Source organism: Akanthomyces muscarius, chromosome 2 (genome assembly GCF_028009165.1).
Source record: "Akanthomyces muscarius strain Ve6 chromosome 2, whole genome shotgun sequence".
NCBI lineage: Eukaryota > Fungi > Ascomycota > Sordariomycetes > Hypocreales > Cordycipitaceae > Akanthomyces > Akanthomyces muscarius.
In genome coordinates, this window is record NC_079242.1 from 3,542,410 (window position 1) to 3,563,812 (window position 21,403).

At 50.9% G+C, this 21,403-nt stretch overlaps 6 protein-coding genes across 6 annotated transcripts; 3 read left to right on the plus strand and 3 right to left on the minus strand.

The window, feature by feature from the left end:
• Positions 1–557: 557 nt before the first annotated feature.
• Positions 558–2,423, minus strand: LMH87_004301 (uncharacterized protein; the record flags this gene model as incomplete). The annotated part of the gene is made up of 3 exons (XM_056195498.1): positions 558–821; positions 954–1,673; positions 1,788–2,423. The coding sequence occupies 3 exons, from the start codon at positions 2,421–2,423 to the stop codon at positions 558–560; spliced, it is 1,620 nt and encodes a 539-aa protein (XP_056049121.1).
• A 1,473-nt stretch (positions 2,424–3,896) lies between these two features.
• On the minus strand, positions 3,897–4,276 carry LMH87_004302 (uncharacterized protein; the record flags this gene model as incomplete). The annotated part of the gene is made up of 2 exons (XM_056195499.1): positions 3,897–3,990; positions 4,062–4,276. 2 exons carry the CDS (start codon positions 4,274–4,276, stop codon positions 3,897–3,899), a joined length of 309 nt encoding a protein of 102 aa, XP_056049122.1.
• Positions 4,277–4,338: 62 nt separating this feature from the next.
• On the minus strand, positions 4,339–5,162 carry LMH87_004303 (uncharacterized protein; the record flags this gene model as incomplete). Its single annotated transcript, XM_056195500.1, has 3 exons — positions 4,339–4,601; positions 4,702–4,936; positions 5,061–5,162. 3 exons carry the CDS (start codon positions 5,160–5,162, stop codon positions 4,339–4,341), a joined length of 600 nt encoding a protein of 199 aa, XP_056049123.1.
• Positions 5,163–5,911: 749 nt separating this feature from the next.
• LMH87_004304 (uncharacterized protein) lies at positions 5,912–6,529 on the plus strand (the record flags this gene model as incomplete). The annotated part of the gene is made up of 2 exons (XM_056195501.1): positions 5,912–6,010; positions 6,068–6,529. 2 exons carry the CDS (start codon positions 5,912–5,914, stop codon positions 6,527–6,529), a joined length of 561 nt encoding a protein of 186 aa, XP_056049124.1.
• A 1,667-nt stretch (positions 6,530–8,196) lies between these two features.
• LMH87_004305 (uncharacterized protein) lies at positions 8,197–10,551 on the plus strand (the record flags this gene model as incomplete). Its single annotated transcript, XM_056195502.1, has 1 exon — positions 8,197–10,551. One exon carries the CDS (start codon positions 8,197–8,199, stop codon positions 10,549–10,551), a length of 2,355 nt encoding a protein of 784 aa, XP_056049125.1.
• Positions 10,552–18,860: 8,309 nt separating this feature from the next.
• Positions 18,861–20,608, plus strand: LMH87_004306 (uncharacterized protein; the record flags this gene model as incomplete). The annotated part of the gene is made up of 3 exons (XM_056195503.1): positions 18,861–19,476; positions 19,548–20,299; positions 20,357–20,608. 3 exons carry the CDS (start codon positions 18,861–18,863, stop codon positions 20,606–20,608), a joined length of 1,620 nt encoding a protein of 539 aa, XP_056049126.1.
• Between the last annotated feature and the right edge of the window lie 795 nt (positions 20,609–21,403).

Consider the following 21,403-nt stretch of genomic DNA (forward strand, 5'->3'; position numbering starts at 1 on the left):
AAAAAAAAAAAAAAAAAAGAAGGGTAAAGCCCACGAAGTATCTTCGCTGATCGAATTAGGAAAGCCGCACTCGGTCGCCGCGGACAATGACCTCATCTCCCTCGGCTGCATCCACCAGGTGCTTCAGCTGCTACGACACTAGCAAAAAGCATCAGAGGCTGCGAGTTGGACGCGAATCTTTACCGTTTTGCCCTCCCGGCATCGGTTCAGGAAAGTGTCAATGCATGTTTCTCGATGCGTTGGTAGAATCCGACAATTGGGGTCCGCAACTCGGCATGGCCACCACGATCGTGGCGTTCATGGCGGGCCCACGAGCAAAGTATTGGCCATTTGCCCTCTTTTGGCAATTTTGTGTAATTTTGCTCAGCATGGTGTGCTCAAGCGGTTGTCGTTCGTTTGTGATCGGATCTACATGTCTGTGCGCACTTCTAGCTCTGTTGTCGGCACATGTGCCGAGAACATGGGGGTTGTTCACGGTAACAAGACCTATCCACAATGAGGCACTTATATCAACACACATGCTGCATGTTTCGCCCGTCTATTTTAGTGTCTATTCTCTACAGTTCAAGTACTTCCACATACGGCACATTCATGTGCTTCGGAACGATGCATGTCTTCACCTGGCTCTTCTCTGTCGTGGGCGTCCTAGGTGTGCGTGGCGTGCTTGGCGTGCTGCTCTCATCCCCCGACTCCAACAATTCTCGGCCGAGAGGGAAAAGCACCTTCTCTACGCCGGTACCTAGGACATGCTGCGGTGGAGCGCAGCACCTTCCCAGAATCTCGGCGGTAGTATTCAGAGCGGAGTCCACTGCACCGGCGATCTATTGCGCGAGAGCCGCACCTTGTCAGTAAAATGCAACGGTATACACACTGGCCGGCGGGAACGGAACAGGGGCATAACGAATCGGAAAAGAAGAAACACGGGGCAGGAGATGTTCGTCATTGACACTTACCCACGTGTGGTGTTTTGAAAGGTGCTCGCCAGCAAAGTAAATGTTCTTCTCCGGCTTCTTTGCAACTTGGTGGAAACGAGAAAATTGGCCGGGGAGGAACATGGCGTCGCCGCCGCAAAACTCATTCATCCATAGCACATCGAATGCTTCAATGTACTGCTCATAGACGTCGATGTCAGGCTCGTCTGCGTAAAATTTACCAAGGTCATGCAAGCAGAGCCGGATACGCTCTTCCTGGGACAGGCCTGCCCATTTCATAGCATCCGTCATCCAGCTGTAGAGAAGCAGTACACCGGACCCGTCGCTGCCAATGTCGTTGGAGGGATACACGATCCATCGGAACCGCAGATCCGTCGTGCTTTGGCCGCCGAGCATGGGCGTGGTCGCCGATCGCTCCCAGAATCTGGTACGGAAATGCAGACCCATCTTGTAGAGAGGCTCAAAATGGGTTCCGCGGATGGACTGTTCCTTCATAAACGACCATGTGGGCCTGTCCACGATGCTATGCAACGCTGAGGGCGGTGTCGCCAGGACCACGGCATCAAAAACTCCTCCCGTGGAGTCCTGACCAGCATCGGGGCCGCGGGCGGACAGCTGAACGCAGCCGTTGTCCGTGTACGCAATGTGATGCACTCGTGATTCCAGGTTGATGTTGTCGTTGCCGAGGATGGCCGCTGCGCATTCGGCAATGCGAGACATGCCGCCTTGTACGGTTGCCCACTATAGTGTAAGTCAGTATATCTCCAACCACATTGGCACGAAGCAGAACTAGGAAAATCGATTGGGCAGCAAGAAAGCACGAGCCTGGAAAGTGTGGTGGATTCGGCGTCTTACCTCTGTGGTGTCGAAATCGAGATTTTGCATGATAATCTCCGTAAAAGACAAATCATACTGATTGGTCTGTGAGCAAAACAGCTCGACAAACTCAATGACCTCGTGGGGCCACTCTGCAACCAGACGCAGGTATGCCCGGAACGAGTACTCGTCGTACTCGAGCAGCTGCTTGAAGCCAGCGTCAAAGTCCCTGCGGAGCGTCTCCAGCCACGGAATCACAATGGTGCCCAGGAGCTCCTGAGCCGTCCTGCCGTGGTACGGCGCGGGCAGGCCGGCGTTGGCCGCCCACTGCGCGTCCTGGACCTTGCCCTTTTGGCCGCGGAAGAAGGACGAGTTGCTGCAGTGCTCGAGAATGTACGGGATGAGCTCAAGCTTGCAGCTGGCGGGACCGTAGGTGTTGAGGTAGCGAACCAGGTCGAATACCTGCGAGTGCAGGGAGGAACGAGGTATGCGCATGGCACCGGCCTCGAAGTATGCTTCTTCTTTGGAATCGCCATGGGGTTTGAAGCGGTAGGTGTAGAGGCGTCCGCCCACGCGGTTGGCTGCCTCGAAAATGGTCACTTTGTGACCCTCGCGCTGCAGAAGGAGTCCAGTGTAAAGACCGGAAATTCCTGCGCCGACAATACCGACATGCATCTTGGAGCAGTGTTGAGAACTAAATCCGAGAAAAGAGGAGCTACAAAATGTATTGACGAACTGTGCTGCTTGCTCGCACTGGGGTTTGATGTAATCAAGATAACAAGATAACAAGAGATAGCTTCTTGGCTCCCTTTTATCTTATTTTTAAAATTATATGCTTTCCTAGTCCATCCTCACGGACTGTCGATCAATATGACGAGCTTGGATATTGCCAGCACTTGAGTGGAAGTGATGATTTACGTAAGGTGCGGTCTGAGATGCATCGTGTCAATGGCTAGTATGTAGATCATGTCATTTCCGACCATGATGAAGTTTGTAATTGTGGATATACACAGGACGTAACATTGTATGTCGGGAGTAACAGCGCATCTCGGACGTGGCAGTGCAAGTAGGGAGTGCTGCATCGCATGCAAGAGCTGGCATTCAATGATGGATGCAGGATTTACTATTCCCGGCAAGAGGTGGGTCGCGTTTCGCATTAATGCAGCACGAAATCTAGGCTCGCGACCAATGAGGTATGGAAGTACGTTGTTCAGCTATATCCCACTCATACCCGATCTTACACTCGAGAGACTATGTTACCTCACCGCTTGGCCATGGGCCACAGTCTACATCTGCAACAGAGCTGAGGAGATGTCGATCCATTGGGAAATTCCCCTAGTTTTCCTACTTAGAGACTGTTCTAACAAGCTCCAATACTGTCGATCCTTATCCAACTTTTACCACTTCAACACCAGGCCACTGTTGCAGTAGAGGCCAATGACTGTCGATCTGCGACCTGCGACCAGCTGCAATATTTTTCCTCATTCACAATTGCCTCATATGTCATCATACATGCTTCAAGATACACGTGCAGTTTCATGAAGAAGCAAGTTACACTCACTATACACCCTCATGACGATATGAGATCCGCTCCGCGCCAGCGTCCCAGTGGTTTTGTGCCACGTTGGATGGACTAGCAGCTGGAAATGGCACGAAAAGAGCACATGTCTTCCAATTAAGTCGAGCAGCAGTTAGTGATTTTCGTCTTGCATCAGTCTTGCCCTGTGAAGATCCGGACTGCGGCGAGTTGACTCAGGGGAATACTCCGACAGGAGTTGCGGTCGGAGTGGATGTCAGCCAGCTGTTCAACTGTAACGAGGCTCCGGAGGAAATTACCGGGTAATTACTCGTACTCACCAGGACTTGTGAGCAGCCTTTTGTTCGTTCAATTGTAGATGGGTATGGATTGCCAAGGGTCGATCTGCCGGGTGATCCTCCTAGCATCTGCGCCACAACGTCTCCTGCAACAGCTGTCGTTTCTCGGGCCTGCAGTAGAACTCATCGAAACTGCAAGAAGTTCTGCGAAAGCCGAAGCGTCCAAGCGGGGTTTGATCTCATAGCATGTCGACCATAGCTCTGAAGCTGATCGGACAGCGTTTCTGGGCGAAGGTCTCTATTCCTGCCAGTCTGCCACATCAAAAATGGATGTTATGACGTGTTCGTTCTGTGGAGGCATTTTGGCTCTCGAAATAGATATGATACAATTTTGGTAGAAATTTGACAGTGTTTTTCCAGTTGAGAACTATTTTGCCCGTTACTATACACTGGATCTCCCCAGTCATCTCGTGTCGACGTGGCCATCATTTCTCTTACCGATGCGCCCCTGGAATGAACTTTATAGGCTTAACTTCCAACAAATCGTAAAAAAGTGGTATTTGAAAGATATGTGCTACTAGTGGATTTTCCTTGTTGCTTAAAACTCGGCACACAATGAAGTTGCTGGCAAGCTGAGGCACGTCGCCCACTCCTCCACAGTAGACCAAAAGTACGATTGCCGCGAATGCGCAGTGGTTTGGAAGAAGATGCATATTCTTTGAGTGATGAGCCTTAAGCTTCCAGCTTGGCATATACTGTAGCACACTGACAGAGCCTAAGGCTTCTGCGGGGTGCCCTTCACGTTCGGCCACTTGCTCCAGTCCACGTTGCCATGGGCCGCAATTGCCTTGACGCCCGCCGTGTCCGTCTTTGCAGCGCACTGCGTCGTGGTCTTCAAGACTTTTGGGTTCTTGATGAGCTGCGGGGGAATCAGGAGCTGCAAGAGCGGGAATCCTTCAATCTGGCTCAGCAGTATAGTGTTTTCTGGCTTAAAACCAGAACCGCCGATTTGCTTCAGATACGCGGCTCTATTTGTTTCTTCATTACCAGGATTGTTAGCAAAAATTGCCTCGATACGAGAAATGAGAGAAGAACCAATTGGCCCTTTTCGCGAATGCGAAATCAAAATTGAGCTTACCGCCTGCTTTCCACCACAGAGCTTTGCCATTGTTGTCCGTCTTGGGGACCCAGGCCTTGTTGGTCGGGTTCCAGGGCGTGGAATCCGCAAGGATGGCACAGTACCAGCCGTCGTCGGGGCCGGGCCACTCGCCAAGCTTGGGGCTTATGTACACTCCAGGGCCGAGTTGGTCGGAGCTCTGGGAACCTGTGTAGACCAACGTGTTGCCAGCAGCCTTGTAATCCGCGGCTTGTTGCTATGTGTACACTCGATTAGGCACGGTCTAACCAACAAGAACTGATCTTCCACTTTTTGCTGCAGGACTTTATATAAGAGTACCGCCGGGGAATCCAATCTGGATTGGTGGAAACATGACATACCTTGCTGACCGTTCTGTATCCGACGACGATACTTGGCCCGCGTTCGGCCAACGGCGCGGCAGCACCGAGGCTGGCCAAGGTAAGAGCGAGGGGGAATTTCATGCTGGCAGAGAGTTTCTAAAGCAATTTTGGTTGATTGAATTGGAGGGTTGGTTCCAGATACTGCAGGGGAGTGGCTGGCATGTATATATAGTAGATGACGACTCAAGTTGGCCGAGTGGTCTGCTTCCCCGCGCCTTCCAATTTGGGTCGTATCATTTCAATTGCCGGTGATATCTTTATGCCGCTCAACGATAACATGTATGAGCCACATCGTATGGAGTGGGCTCGTACGCCATAATCCGCCCACAGATACACGTACGGAAAGTCCGCCGCTTTTCGCCCAGGTAGCAGACTCGAGCTCACTTATTAGCCATGCCACGCTGGCAAAATCTTATAAAAGCAATCAACTGTGCGCCTGACTTTTTAAATACTTGGCAATTGAATTAGTTAATTGTGTAGTTTTATGTATTAAACGGTGCTTTTCTAGTGGTGACTCTTTGGCGTGAGAAACGATGTCTGCTAAAAAGCGGCGAATGATCGCTTCCACAACAGGACGCAACATTCGATTAAGGTTGTCTCGGGCGTCTATGCCTAGCAATTTACTACTATATTGATATAATGATTATGCGCCAAGGTGCCATGTCGTCCGTAGAACCGTACGAGACTACGACACAGCCCGGATCGCCCCACCTCGGTGTCCCATGTCATCCGTGTCTTCTGCTGCCATCTGTCCCGACAACAGAACTGTGATCTATCATTCTCTGCTTGAGACACGGATTTTTTACCTTTGGATAACACACACCGTACAAATGAGCCAGACCACGAGTGCTATTTTGTCCTCGGTGCCGGCCTGGTACTTTGACAGCGAAGGAAGATATATCGTCTTTCGAGAAGACGGAACAGGCGAGGTACGTACGGCGCACGAGCTGCTACCCTCGACACCATCGTTACTAAATCACCCACAGCTATGGTGTGCTTGCAACTTTAACTATTGGATTGCTGCCGATATTGAATGGAAAAGTGCCGAGATTTCCGTTGCGGCTGAGGCGCAGGCAGTCGGGCCGTCCGCCACTGCATCTGCAGCTGACGCTGAGATCACAAGCCAGCTGCAGATTCAGATGACCCTTACAAAACGGCTTCCGCAAAAGGCCCAATCGTCCATTCTGACACAGAGTACCCTGGTGAACGAGTACAGTCTGACGGACGAGGCGTACAAGACCAAGTCGTACACTGTTCGCGTCGAAAAGGGTCGCTTCATGGAGCCGTGCCGTGTTGGGTACGCGGACGAGTCGGCAAAGAAATTCAATCTGCGATTGGTATTTGATCCCTCGCCATATCCTCCAAAATCTGAGTGGAAGTCGCTAGAGAGGGGTGTGGAAGATGGTCACTTCTGGAATCATACGCAGTTTGTTGCCAGCTCAACTTAATTCGTGCTGGGTGAGACTGGAAAATTGCTGGTAGATAGAGAATCAACATAGATTTGCTATTATTTTTGTTCTTTTTCTGCTCTCACTAATCGAGTTCCATTGTAGACGTGTCGCTGGCGACGATTCGTCGGGCGAGCTCACGTGGTTTTGGCCAACACCAGTTTTTTTGGGGTTGATATTGGATGACTTGCGACGAACACGGCATGTCTTCAACTAAATTAGCAATACCTTCACTACGGATAGACTCTATTATACCGTAGTACTTTGAAAGAAGTCAGACGAATAATATGGCAACCTCAACGTGTATTTGCATCTTCCTTAAAACAGCCACGTAAGTTTAGGGTAGGTCCTTCAGCGCTCAAACCACGACGCAGAACATAGCCATGGCTGTGACGCAATACAGAGTTTGAAAGCCAAATTGTGGACGAAAGATAATTCTAGGAAAGTTACTACATTTTTCACGTGGAAAAATTACTTCAGCAGTGACTTGGAGGACAGTTCTCGAAAGCATTTTTACGATGCCGTATTTGTCTACACTGGATCTCACTGCAGCGTGTGGATGCCCATGGTCCGCGTAGAGGGCTGTGCATCAATGCAGAGCCTGCTTGCCTGGCATACATGCAACTTACAGGGCCGTGAGGGCGTCACAGAATCGCGGTTAACCATGCCTACACTACAGGCGTCTCGAATTCTGTGGTTCTTGTTGGTACGGAGAGGCAAGGATGGTACACAGCCGCCGGCGATGATCTGAGCTGGGGCGCAGAAGGCTACAGAGGGTATCCGCGGTTGCTGTGAAGGGATACAGACCAGCTGACAAGTTCTGTCGATGTTTCACATGGGGTGTGCGCACATTGAGAAGATGGTGGTGATGATGTTGTGTCTACTGGTTTTGTGTCCATCGGAGGCGTGGCGGGGTAATTAAGGTAGGTACCTAGGTATCTTATTCAACCGCTATCGTGGCATAGTACCTAGGTATGTACAGGTGCAGCGACCCCTCTTTGTTGGTTGTTGGCGGCTCCAATAGCGCCCATTCATTTGGAAATACATTTTCTTTTTGGGATATACAAGTTTGCTATGGCACAACACCATCCACTGCTGCAAGATGCGGCCAAAATCACTCTCTTAGTTAAATCTCTCTACCAAACACATCTTATTTATACCTGGGTAGGGTGAGGCATTAGTTTATAGTGGACTAGCGCTGTCAGAACTGCTGCAAGACCACTAAGCAGCCACTAAGAGAGCTCTAAAAAGCACCGAATTCGGCTGCCCCACGCGCCTAAACTTGGCTTCCAGATAGCGATAACAATAAGTGCTGCGAGGTGGGAGGGTAGCTGTTTCCGGACCGATAAGAGCTCTGCCCCTCGTTGGCACAACTCAAGTCTGCGACTTTTTTTTTTTCCGTTGACTATATCACGACGCTATTCTTTCTCTGCCATTTTTATCCTCGTTCAAAGAAAAGCTATTGGCAGCTCCTATTGCTGCTGCTGCTGCTGCAACCACCTGCTGAGTGGCCTGATCTATACCTACATCCTTGGCGGCTTATTCACTATACCTTCGGAAACAGCTACCAGCTGTCTGGCCCACGCTCTTTGCTCCCGCACGATCCGACCCTCGACGTCCTGCATCCTACAGCCACAATCATCGACTCTTTCCCACGCGCCGCCGCAATGGAGGCCCCGAAAAAGAAGATTGCCGTCATGACCTCGGGAGGCGACTCCCCGGGCATGAACGCCGTTGTCCGCGCCGTTGTCCGCACCGCCATTCACCTGGGCTGCGATGCATTCTGCGTGTACGAAGGCTACGAGGGCCTGGTCAAGGGCGGCGATCTGATCCGCCAGATGGGATGGGCAGAGGTCCGCGGCTATCTCTCCGAGGGTGGCACGCTGATTGGCACTGCGCGCTGCATGGCGTTTTACGAGCGACCGGGCCGCCTAACGGCCGCCAAGAACATGGTGCTGAATGGCATCGACGCCCTCATCATCTGCGGCGGTGACGGCTCCCTGACCGGTGCCGACAAGTTTCGCGGCGAATGGCCCTCCCTGCTCGAGGAACTCGTCTCGACTGGTCAATTGACCGCCGACCAGGTGAAGCCCTACCAGCATCTCAACATTGTAGGCCTCGTCGGCTCCATCGACAACGATCTCTCGGGCACCGATGCCACCATTGGCTGCTACTCGGCCCTCTCTCGAATTTGTGAAATGGTCGACTACATTGAGGCTACCGCCTCCTCTCACTCTAGAGCCTTTGTCATCGAAGTCATGGGCCGTCACTGCGGCTGGCTGGCGCTGCTCGCCGGCGTCGCCACGGGTGCCGACTTTGTTTTCATCCCCGAGCGACCCGTCAGCGAATGTTGGCACGAAGAAATGTGCGCGGTCGTCAAGAGACACCGCAGCTTTGGCAAGCGCAAGACCATCGTCATTGTGGCCGAAGGCGCCAACGACAAGGACGGCAACAAAATCTCTCCCGAACAAATCAAAGACTTGCTGGCCGACAAGTCAGAAGGCGGACTAGCCCTCGACACTCGAATCACCACCCTAGGCCATGTGCAGCGCGGAGGCACCGCCGTTGCATACGATCGCATGCTTGGTACCCTGCAGGGTGTCGAAGCTGTCAAGGCTGTTCTCGAGGCCACTCCCGAAACTGAAACCTGCTTCATCGCCATCAACGAGAACAAGATTGTTCGCAAGCCTCTCATGAAAGCTGTTGCAGAGACAAAGTCTGTGGTCCAGGCTGTTGAAGCAAAGCAATTTGACAAGGCCATGTCTCTCCGTGACACTGAGTTCTCTGACCAGTACAAATCATATCTCACCACAACCAACGTCAAGACCGACGAACATAAGCTTCCCGAAAAGGAGCGCATGAAGATTGGGTTCATCAATGTCGGAGCGCCTGCTGGAGGCATGAACGCCGCTGTTCGTGCAGCTGTCGCTTACTGCTTCTCGCGCGGGCACACCCCGATGGCCATACACAACGGGTTTGCTGGATTTGCCCGCCATCATGATGATAAGCCCGTTGGCGCTGTCCGTGAATTTGACTGGCTAGAAGTCGACGGCTGGGCCAGCAAGGGCGGCTCCGAGATTGGCACAAACCGAGAGCTGCCTTCTGAGTCTGGCATGGAGCACGTTGCTAGTCTGATTGCCAAATACGAGTTTGATGCCCTTTTCATGGTGGGTGGATTCGAAGCTTTCCATGCACTATCACAGCTACGCATTGCACGGGGGCAATTCCCTGCACTGCGGATCCCCATGGTTTTACTACCAGCTACCATTTCGAACAACGTTCCAGGAACCGAGTACTCGCTTGGATCTGATACATGTCTCAACGAGCTCGTACAGTATTGCGACAAAATCAAGCAGTCAGCCTCTGCCACTCGCCGCCGCGTCTTTGTCATTGAGACGCAAGGTGGTCGCTCCGGTTACATTGCTACGCTCGCTGGTCTGGCTGTTGGCGCATCAGCCGTCTACATTCCGGAAGAAGGCATCAGCCTTGGTATGCTCAACACAGACGTGACACATCTCAAGAAGGTGTTTGCCGAGGACACTGGCCAGTCTCGCGCCGGACGTTTGATTCTTATCAATGAAAAGGCTAGCAGTGTCTATGACGCCAAGTTGATTGCCAATATTATTCGCGACGAAGCCCACGGACGCTTCGAAAGCCGTGAGAGCATTCCGGGCCACGTACAGCAGGGCGGTGTTCCCTCGCCCATGGACCGATGCCGAGCTGTTCGCCATGCCATAAAATGCATGGAGCACCTGCAAGGCTACGGCAAGAAGTCTGCCGCGGGAAGTACCGATGCTCTGAGCACCTCTGTTATTGGCATCAAGGGATCAGAGCTCGTATTTACGGCGGTGCAGGAGCTGGAGGAGCACGGGACGGACTGGCCGAACCGCCGTCCCAAGCAGTCCGAGTGGCTGAGGATGCGCGATATTGTTGACGTACTTGGTGGTCGGCCACAGCACGCCCGCCCCGAGTCGAATGTGAAGGGCTTGCTGGCAAAGGATATTAAGCGGGGATTGGCATAGGCGTTTTTTAATTTGTTTAATGGACATTACTAGAAGAGTTGTTTTTTTTTTTTCAAGGCGCTGGACCGTGTAGCACATATATGGCCATTGTGACGTATTATAGCTGTACATGGGTGCTGCCTTGGAGCTGTCGACGCATGCCACCAACTTGCCGGTGATCGTCCAGCATGATGTGATGGGCTGCTGGCGCAGGGAACATGGTGGAAAGCAAGCAGGCAAGCCAATGTCCACGGCCCTGAGTGTCGAGACTCAAAAAAAAAAATAAAAAAAAATAGCCGGGCTTTACAGCGCATCCAAGGCGATGCTCAGCGAGTCCAGCTGGAGGCCAGCTGATGCACCAGGTGCATGATGGGTGGCCCGCTTGCCGCCCATCCCAGCCTCTTTTTTTGATAGCGTTGTCATAAGGCACAAGGAGCACTAAGCTCACTGGTGGTGGTGGCGAAGCTATTGGAGGCTAGGGTGGGGCAAAAAGCGGCAGAAAAATGATTCTCTGCTGCAGATGCTCTGCATATGCAAGGTGCCCGCCTTTTCACTCAAATTAGTATATGCCTCTTTGTTACTCTGATCTGAAGTTGATCTGAGCAATAGACAATGAAAAAGATCACAATGAATTCACTTCCTTTGAGATACCTCACGTGCCCTGGCCAGTGCTTAGGAACAATTAACTCATATGCCTAGATCCTGCTCCTCTTCTCCTTTCTCTCTTCTTCATCATCATCAAATTCTGTATGCAGGCCCTGCCCCCGAAGCAAGCACCCAGCATATGCTGACTAGACAGGTAGTAGATATACAACAACTGCGCGCGCCCCCCCGCCATCATCAAAGGTAAGTTTACCCCTGTTCCTAGAGTACACTCAGCATATGCTAACGAATGCAGATGGATTCTTTCGGAAGTAAGTTTTTGTGTGGTACAATAACTTGAACATGTACTGAGCATATGCCCAGCAACTTTCACTGACCAGGAGCTGGTCAACTGCGTTGGGGCACCCAGCGAGACAGCCCTTGGCATCCACTGCGGTAAGCACGGGTTGAGCATATGCTCAAAGCCCACATACTAATTTTTTTCTAGGCGACATGGGCATCGAAGGCCACCACCCCCCCCTCCGTAAGCTCCCTGTCAACCGATTCCAGGCATATGCTGACCAATTTTCTTAGGCTCGATTCAGATCGCCAAGGTCAACACCATGGTGTAAGTAATACTGAGCATAAGCATATGCCCAGCTAATTCTCAAAAGGTGCGGCGTCAAGAACGAGCTTGGCGTCATGTGTGGCACCGTGATTGCCTTCTTGGGTGGCTCCGGCCAAGTAAGTGTTGCGCATCTTCCGGGCATATGCCGGGCTAACAAAAAAAATAGATGAAGAAGCACATCAAGACGATGCACGGCTTCGACCGTAAGTAAGCCCAAGTAAGTTCTGAGCATATGCTGACATCAGTAGCCGTTTCCTCCGGTCGGCGCAACTTGACCACCGCCGACAAGGCCACCGCCCGCCGGTAAGTAGTTTCAGGCCGATGCTGAGCATATGCTGACCCGTGATAGCTCCCTCCTCTGGTATGTCCTCTCCCAGGAGTGGAAGAGGGCCGCCTTCCTGGACGAGCCCGGGTAAGTGAAAGAAACCGTCTGAGCATATGCTGAGCTAACAACCTCTAGTGCCGGTCCCCTTGGCGGCCCGATCCAGAAGATCGCGGATTTTCTGGAGGCCAAGGCGTGAGTAGAGAATCCTGTGCGAACAAGCTGAGCATATGCTGATTAATGTTAGTCGCGCTGATCCCGTCTGGCGCGCCGCGACCGGCGACAAGACTGGTCGTTTCCACCGCTCCCCGCCTGCTGTAAGTTTTAGTCTGAGCATATGCCGAGTACTCAAGATAATAATACTTTTTCTAGGCGCAGACCACCCCGCGCAAGCGCGGCCGCGGTGTAAGTATTAATCACTACGAACATGTACTGAGCATATGCTGACGAGTAATAGGCTGCTGTCCCGGACCGCTCCCCCTCCCCCTCCCAGGGCCCCCCCCGTAAGTATCTGAGCATATGCCCACAAGGTTCTAGGCTGACCCTCGACAAATAGCCCCGTCGAAGAAGCGCCGCCTTAACAAGGCGGCCACGGGCACCAAGGGTGCCGCCCCTGGTAAGTAGTACGCCGAGCATATGCTGACAGCATTCTGACAATCAATAGCTGCTACGCGCACCTCCACGCGCCAGGCCCAGCCTTCCAAGAAGGCTGCCGCCAACAAGGCCTGAGCATATGCCCAGCCTTTCCTCGGGACTTGGACAGTTTTTTGCTTTGTTGTTTTCGTGAATTTCAGGAGGGTGCTCAGCATATGCTGAGAGGCAGGCGGCGATGTTTTTGTTCCCGGCAAGCAGACCGGAAGGATACCCTCGGCATATGCCGAAAAATAAAAAGTCATTTCCCAATCTTTTCTGTCCCTCATGTGCATGTTGTGAGCATATGCCGAGAGATTTAAACGGCTACAGGCTGCCAGCTGCGCCTAGCTAGCGTAAGGCAGGCAGGCTACCCTACAGACCGCGCGGCGAGGCAGTCAACTTTTTTTCGGCATATGCTGAAATTCCAATACATAATACGGGCTAGTAGCGGGCAGGCAGCCCCTGGACACTTACTAGGTTATTTCGTAATCTAGCATATGCTCGCTATAAGTTATGCTTACTATAAAGATATTTCTATGCGGAGGAAAAATGCGTAAGCTATGGATTAATAATAATCCGTCCCGCCTAGTATAGAAATTAATCAGGCATATACCCCTCTTCCTCCTTACATCTTCTACTGAGATTCCTGTAAGATGGCGCGACAACTTCTATTAGAGTATACAGATATTGATGTGATAAATGCATCAAATCCATCAAAGTTTGGCTTCCATCATGGTCAGAATATTTATATCACTTTATCAGCATATGCTAACTCTATTTTAGGACCAGTTGAGAAGAAAAACACACAAATTCTCTCCCGTGTCAACACACACATTTGTGATATTATTGTCAACAGTACTGGCAGAATGTGTGGAAGGGTATATACTGAGAATGTGAATGTAGGTGGCCTAACATATGCCAGGCGCTTGCTAGGGATATACTTATCAAATACTTTAGTTTTATCGTCACATTCGAACAGCACATCCCTACCATATCCGCCTCCCAAATAAGGCGAATATATCAGACGAAGAACGCCTAATTGGAGAGAAGTAAGTATTCTTTTAGAATAGACGTGACATATGCTTACACTTAGTAGTACTATTCGCGCCTGGGTTCTCAATGGCGGTTGGCGTGATGCTCGGTACCAGCGTGAGCCAAAAAACCTACCAAAGACCTCATTTTTATATAAGGTAGCGACTGAGCTTGAGTATCTTGCGTAGGTATCTACTATTCATATTATACGCATATGCTAATAATCTTATAGCCAACAAGACCTAGCATTTGCACAGAAATATGGTAGACAATTCCATCGTTCAAGTTTCCGACAGATGTTGTTCGAAAATACATTCAACACACCGTGTGCATATGCTCACGGTGTGCCAGTCTCTCCCACATTAGATCCTACAACCACACGATCAGAGCGGGATCAAACCAGCATATGCTCAGACAACGGTCAACCAGACACCACAATTAACACAGACTCCTCACTTGAGGACACAGCCAGAATGTACACAGCTAGCAGTCAGCATATGCCTGAGGATATTACCTCTACAGAGTCCGTGATAAGAGTTAATAAGTCGCAGAGCATATGCTACGCAACTACTTCACCTAAAAAGACTACCCGGGCTTTACAAAAGTTATCACAAGTAAGCCACTTAGCATTTTCCTAGCATATACTTATTTAATATCTAATTTTCAATCTAGCGTAAAAAAACGAAAAAAAACTAGCTTATTCTTTTTTCCTTTCCTATATATAAATTAGTTAAGTATCTTTTAAAACTCTCTTAAGCATATACCTTGTCTGAGTCTTTGACACTTTTCTTTTATATGTTGAATATCCTCTTGAATAAGATCTTTATACTCCTCTCTGACCACCTTCTGCTGTAGAAGAAGTGCAGAAATCTCAGCATCATCAAATTGATCTATCTCTGGCATATGCCGGGGCCGTTTTGGTCGTAGAGATATCTGAGAAATTGATGGTAGTGAGCACGTTGCTGATGAGCTAGAGCGATCCCGTTTTTGTTGTTGTGGTGTTTTTGGTTCCTAGAGAAAGTTAGTCCTGGGAATATGCCTATATTATGTCTATTACTTACTGGTTTACAATCTGCATCAGTAATTGGTCTAATACGGCTTGGTGTTAAAGCTCTTATACTGATGATTGATAGATCATCATCCTGGCATATGCCCGCGGCTGGGACTGTAGATAGATCGATTGTTTCCAACTGATCACTATCTAACAGGCTATTAAGCTCAATTACAGTCATATGCCTAACTAGTGCTGGTGCTGTGAGAGGCTCTAGTAATGCAGTTGATGCCCCATCGGTTTTGGGCGTATGCCTACCGACTGCCGAGGAGGGCCGGGGCGTACCTGTCCCCTGTATTTGCGGATATGCCGGTTGTTGTGCAGGCATATGCTCCGCCAATGTCTGCACATCTTCTTGTGGTATATTTTGTGGTGATGGAGTAGGTGGTGTTATACGTGTATTCTCGGCATCATATAGGCCTACGTTGTTGGCCTGTATTGTGTGTTGTGACGAAGAGATTGCCGGCATGTGCCCAGAACCTGTTGAGGACGGGGGCTCAGAGGGTTGCAAGGATCTTTGTGGGACAGGAGTTGTTGGTGTATCGGAGGCATATGCTGACGCAGGGCTTGAGCCTTCGGGTCGAACATGGTAGGGATTCCGTGGGTTAAGGGGTAGGTTTGGCTGAGAGATACGTCGATCTTGCGCTATGCGATTAGTAGTATCTCGTCGAAGATATGCTCGGCTTATGCGGGCAACAGGCCCTCGATTATGCCATGTTACTGCTACTCCTAGGTCTGTTTGTGTTTGGACCTTGAAGCATTTCTCCAGCACATGCTGACGTAGCCCTAGGATACCTGATAGTAGGCTGCGGTGCTGTCCTACAGCAGAGTAGTCTTCCCAATGGCCACTCTCTGCGATATTCGTATTCTTCTGAGCATATAATCGCCATTTTGGAGGCACCTTTGAGGCACTTGCAACAAGCCCAGCAACAACCCAGGGAGCTGTTTTTGCTTTAAACCAACTTGCTCTCTCAGGGTGTGCCTCAATAAGCTGACGTACTTCCTCATTATAGATCTCAGCAGATGGTGAGTCTAGGAGCGACATATATGTATACTCATCAGGAGCATCAGGATGGTTATGTCGCCAGTTCCGTTGGACATGTACCTGGCAGAAGATAAGCACATGCTCTAAATGTTCTTGCCAGGTCCATCGTGAATCAAGACTTTGTAAGTAATTGCCAAGTCCTAATGATATTAGCTATATTCTCCGTATATGCTGTGTAGCTGCTCACCATGTGCTTGCTTCCCATCCATATCTGTCGTCACTGTATAGAACATAGGAGGAGGTCTTCCGTGTGGCATATGCTCGAGATGGTGCCAGCGTATGCTAAAGCCACCAATGTCACCAAGCCACCGAAACATTGCTGCGAACATCTATTTAGATCAGTAGTGTCCTGGGTATATGCTGGGCACTTACTTACATCAGTGTATGCCTCTGTAGTTGTGATTGTTGTTATAGCATAAATATATGTTTCGCGAACTAGATATGTAGGTTAGAGATAGGTATTATCTGGACTGGGCATATGCTTACGATTAGAAGTGTCATTCCAGCTTGAGATGCTAAGAATATTTGCTTTCCCTCGAATCATCTTAAAAGATAGATCAATTTGTATACATCTTGCCTTCTGAGCAGCAGAAGCCTGGCTTTTTGAGCATATGATGATCCAATACTCAGAGCCGTAGAATTTGATCTCACGTATCCATTGCTGGTTTGGCTCACGGATTTGGTCAAGGCAGAATTCTCGTTGTACACCTAGCATGGTTAGCGCATATGCCCACAACATTCTAAATAGCACTTACCTGCAATATCATTACCCTCAGGGTATTTAAGGAATCGTGCACGTATAAGTATTGCATGTATTTTATCCTCACAATTCAATGCTGGGTGGATGCTCCGAATATTCTTAGCCTTATACTTTTTAAGGAATTCATTAAGTAAAGGGCTTAAAAATATTTTCCCTATAGGGTATGTTATTAGCATATGCTTTAAATAGTATAGAATAATACTTACGAGCAGTTAGATATAATAAATCATCTCGCTCAGAGAGGGCATAAATAAGATGTTTAAGAATATCTTGTGGTATGTTTTTTGGTGGCGGTGGAACGTGGGTATGGACGTCGCGTGTGCTGAGCATATACCAAGGGAAACGGCGGTTATTAATTGGTATGTAGACGTCAAATTTAACACGGCAACTGTGTGGACGTAGGCGGGATATATCCTTATGCTGAAATACTATATATTATTAGCATATGCTCACTCTACATTCTATATATTCTTATCACTTACCACAGTCCTTTCTCCGTGTATTTGAGGCATCCCAAAAAGAGCAAGTATCGCGTAGAGGCTCCTCGGGCTCGTGTAACCCATACTCGACCATATGCTGAAGATATGCTAGGTCAATATTACCAATAACAACTCGGAGCTGTGTGTGCTGACAGGCCTCATTCGATGTTTGTGGACAGCCAATAAAGTACTGCCCGTCAGTCTGGACCCAGGTCATTAGTTGCTCTTCGCAGCATATGCCTGGTAGACTCTCAGGGTCTTCTGATACAGGGAGTAGCCGACAAGGGCGTCGTGAACTATCCCATATCTTCTTATATGCCAGGTATGCTGCTTCCGTCTTCATTCGTGTGCGTTCGTCAATCTCCATGGTATCAATACTTGTGGCATATGTTTGGCGTATGCGGCCAATATTCTCTGGGTTAAAACCATTATTCCAGTCGTCTTGGTAGGTTATAAGATCTTGCTTGATTTTTGAGCAGACTCGTATTCCAGTGCATTTGAAGGCCATATGCCAGCACTGTGCCTGCGCTCCTTTTCCAAGCATCTGCTCCCTATCTCTAGTCAGTATATGCTCAGCATCTGCACACTTGAAGAATTTACTCACAAGAATACCAGAGAAACAGTTGTGCATTTGCCAACCCGAGTTGAACCAAACTGTACCTAGTAGATAGTGAGCATAGCACTGGCATATGCCCAGTATTACTTACAATACTCATTTGCTCTTGTATGAAGTTTGTCACTTCCTCAACCTTATCGCCAGCATATGTCGGGGATATATTTGGTATAATATATACCAATCCATCCATCGATGCTTTTGGATAGCTTGGAAGAGCAATGCAATCAATCACTTTGCGAACGCTCACAGCACGCGCTCCGCGCCCACTGAGCATAAGCCCAGACTCTTCAATAATCTCTTTCGGGATATTAAAAAAGCTTGTAGGGTCATCGTCTTCGAGAGTGTTGGCGAATAGGTCCTTGATGTTGTTAGCATATGCCCAGAGCCTTATTAGGGTATTCTTACCTCATTATGCTGAAACAGCTGCCCCCAAGGGTTCACCGCGCTTGACTCTGGTGATGACATCATGTAATAATATTGAAGTTGATTTTTGTTGTGTGTGATAATAGCATATGTATGGCATATGCGAGGCTTATGTGCTTTATCATTTTTCTCCTTGTTATCTCTTCACTCAATTTTCTGACCGTCTTTTGCGCCATAGCATGAGAATTCTTCTACACCGTATTTATGGCCGGGGGCATATGCAGAGCTGGCTGCCGGCATATGCATGGCGTATGCAGATGAGCTTTCCGACAAGCGCACAGTACGTCCATTGCATATGCATTGCATATGCGGTCAAGACTCACCGCTTTTTGCCTTTTTGCCCCACCTGAACCTTCAATAGCTTTACGACCACCACCAGTGAGCTAGTCCCCCAGGCACAAGAGGCCTGACCAGTGACCACTCTCCACCACGAGGCTTAAGCGCTCACACAATTTTTTTGTTTGATTCATACACTGCGAGCGTTTAAAATAAAAGACACTTTCTCATTCTCTTTCTCTCGCAAGCGTGCTGCTACATTTTCTCGTCCTGGCAGCCTCGCTTTGGCATCAACACCACAGACAGTCGTTACCTTGCGACCCCGCCATAGCGGCCCGACGCGGGACGGAAAACGCCGTTACGTCACCTCAGGGTCGATCGCTCACCAACAGAGACAATTTTGAGGGAGAACCTCGCATCGAGGAATCTGAGACTTGACAGAGGAAGGGGCACGCCAAGCGGGTAAAAACAGTTGGAAAAGAAATGTCGTATAGGAGAACGACAGACTTTGAAGAGGCCGACTACATGTCGCAGCCTCCCCGCAGCAGCCGCGGCGGCGGCGGCGACCAGGTCCGCGTCATGGAGCGAGATCGCGAGCACGACGTCTACATTGACCAGCACCGCGACCGCACGCCTGCCTTCCTCCGCGAGGGCGCGCGCCGCGGCGAGCCGGGCCCCATGGTGCTGCGCCGGCGCGAGGTCGAGTCCTTTGACCGGCACCGCAGCCCCTCGCCGCCGCACCAGCGCATCGTCGAGGAGCGCATGGTGCGGCGCGCGCGCAGCGAGTCGCCCCCGCCGCACGGGAGAGAGCGCTCCCGCACGCGGATTGTGCAAACGGAGCGCACGGTGAGCCCCGTGCGGAGGCGCGTCGTTCGCTCGCCGAGCCCGACGGTGCGGTTCGTGGAGCGCAGACGCGAGAGGAGCAGCTCGCCGGATGACGATGACGATGATGTCGTGGACCACGAGCACATTCGCATCGTTGAGCGGGAGAGGGGTCGGTCGCCGGAACGGTCGCCGTCGCCGCTGCCGCAGCCAGCGGTGATTAAAGCACCGACAATTGAGAGGGAGGTGATAACGCACTATACAGACATCGATCACGGTAGGTTGATGCGAACGAAGTTTAGGTCGACGGGACATTTCAAAAGGCCGATGAACTAAACGTGTAAATAGGCGTCATTCGAGCCCGGCAGCCCAGTCCGCTGCCGCCGCCGCCGCGGCCGCACCGCGCGCACGACGACGTCCGCGAGACGGACATTGACATCCACCTCGACAAGCACCACACCGACGTCGACATCCGCAAGCGCTCCCGCAGCCGCTCCCGCCACCGGCACTACCACGACGACGACTACTACGACGAGAGCAGCAACAGCAGCAACACCCGTCTGCGCGTGGACGCCGGCCGGCCCCCGCGCCGCACGCGGTCCATGATGGGCCGCTCCTCCGAGGGCGACTACATTGCCTCGCGCATCGACGCCCGCGGCCGCATGGGCGAGGCCCGCGGCGGCGCCACCCGCGACTGGGAGCTCGTCGACGTGCCGCCGGGGACGGAGCGCGTGCGCATGGACGGCATCGGCGGCGGGCGGACGGACACCACGTGGAGCAAGTACAGCGGCGAGCGGCAGACCAAGTTTGAAGGCGGCGCGAGCGCGGGCGCGCTGGTGCCGATTCTGAAGAAGAAGCACAAGCATGAGAGCCAGAGCCGGGAGCGGAGGCTGAGCGTGGCGGTGGTGGATCGCGACACGGAGATTGACATTGAGAGGCGGAGGAGGCACAGGAGCAAGTCGCGGCCAAAGGTGGTGGCGCCGAGGGATACGTGGACCGAGGTGTCGCGGAGCTTGGTCTCGAGGGAGGCGATTGAGAGGCTGGGGTATCCGTTTGAGGAGTCGAAGCACTATTTTTATATCCAAATGTTTCTGCCATCGGTAAGTCTTCTACGCCAACCCTCTGGACAGCATCAGGTTTACTAAGACGCAACATAGGACGCTGTGACAGAACTCATGGATTTGTCAGAGGACCTACGCCGCTCGCGTCGACGTAAAGTGCACGACCACTCGTCGCGCGAGATTGAGCTTGACATCGAGATTGATCGCGACACGCACCACCACCATCACCACCCTCAGCGGCCGTTGCAGCGGAGGCGCCGCCGGTCGTCGGGGTACTTGGACGAGCACTTTCGGGACCTGGAGGTGTCGATTGATGAGCGGCGGCCGCGAGGGGGGTACTATTACTGAGATTGAATGATGGATGAACTTATGACTGCATGGCTTTGGAAAGCAAATATATAACATGGAAATCAAGGATAGCCCTAGTTTGTTTTGATGAATGCATTTAAGTTACGGTTCTGTTGAAGCTGCTGTAGGCAGAGGCCATTGAAGCTTTACAATGAAATCCTCGGCAAAGGGAACAATAGTAGAAAAATGCAATAGAAAAGGAATGGCATTCATGAAACTATAAGATCACCCGCGCGTGCCAAGACAAAAATGTCTTCAGCTCCTGAAAAGAAAAAAGAAAAGAAAACCTATTTAGCTTTATTCCTCACCGGTGTGGCTTTTTGCCTCCTTGAGTCTCCTGCCACTGCTTTCTCTTCCATTTCTTCTCTTTCGTTTCTGTGCTTTGCTGCCCCTATCCTCTGTCTCTTCCGCCACTTCTTGCCACTGCTCTCTTCGCAATCGCAACTTCCCGCTGTCGTCCCTGCGCATAGGAAAAGGTACCCGCGCTGGTACCTTGCTGCGCCTGCCGTCTTTCACAAAGGCTTGGAATAAGAACCACTCACTGATCAGCGCACGCAGATCTCGAAATGGTCTTCGAAACTCGGCACAAGTCTCCAGCAAAGAAAGCCCACCCTTGACATCAGCATTGTCTGGGTCTCCGTGGACGAGCATGGCAGGGTCTCTGAGGTGGGAGTAGTGCTCGCTGCAGCTTCGTGACGCCTTCAGCTGGCGCAGGAGATGCGCCCAGACTAGCGAGCGAACGCTAAAATCGGGGTCCCATTTGCCCCTTCTCTTCGGAAACCGGATATAGTAGCA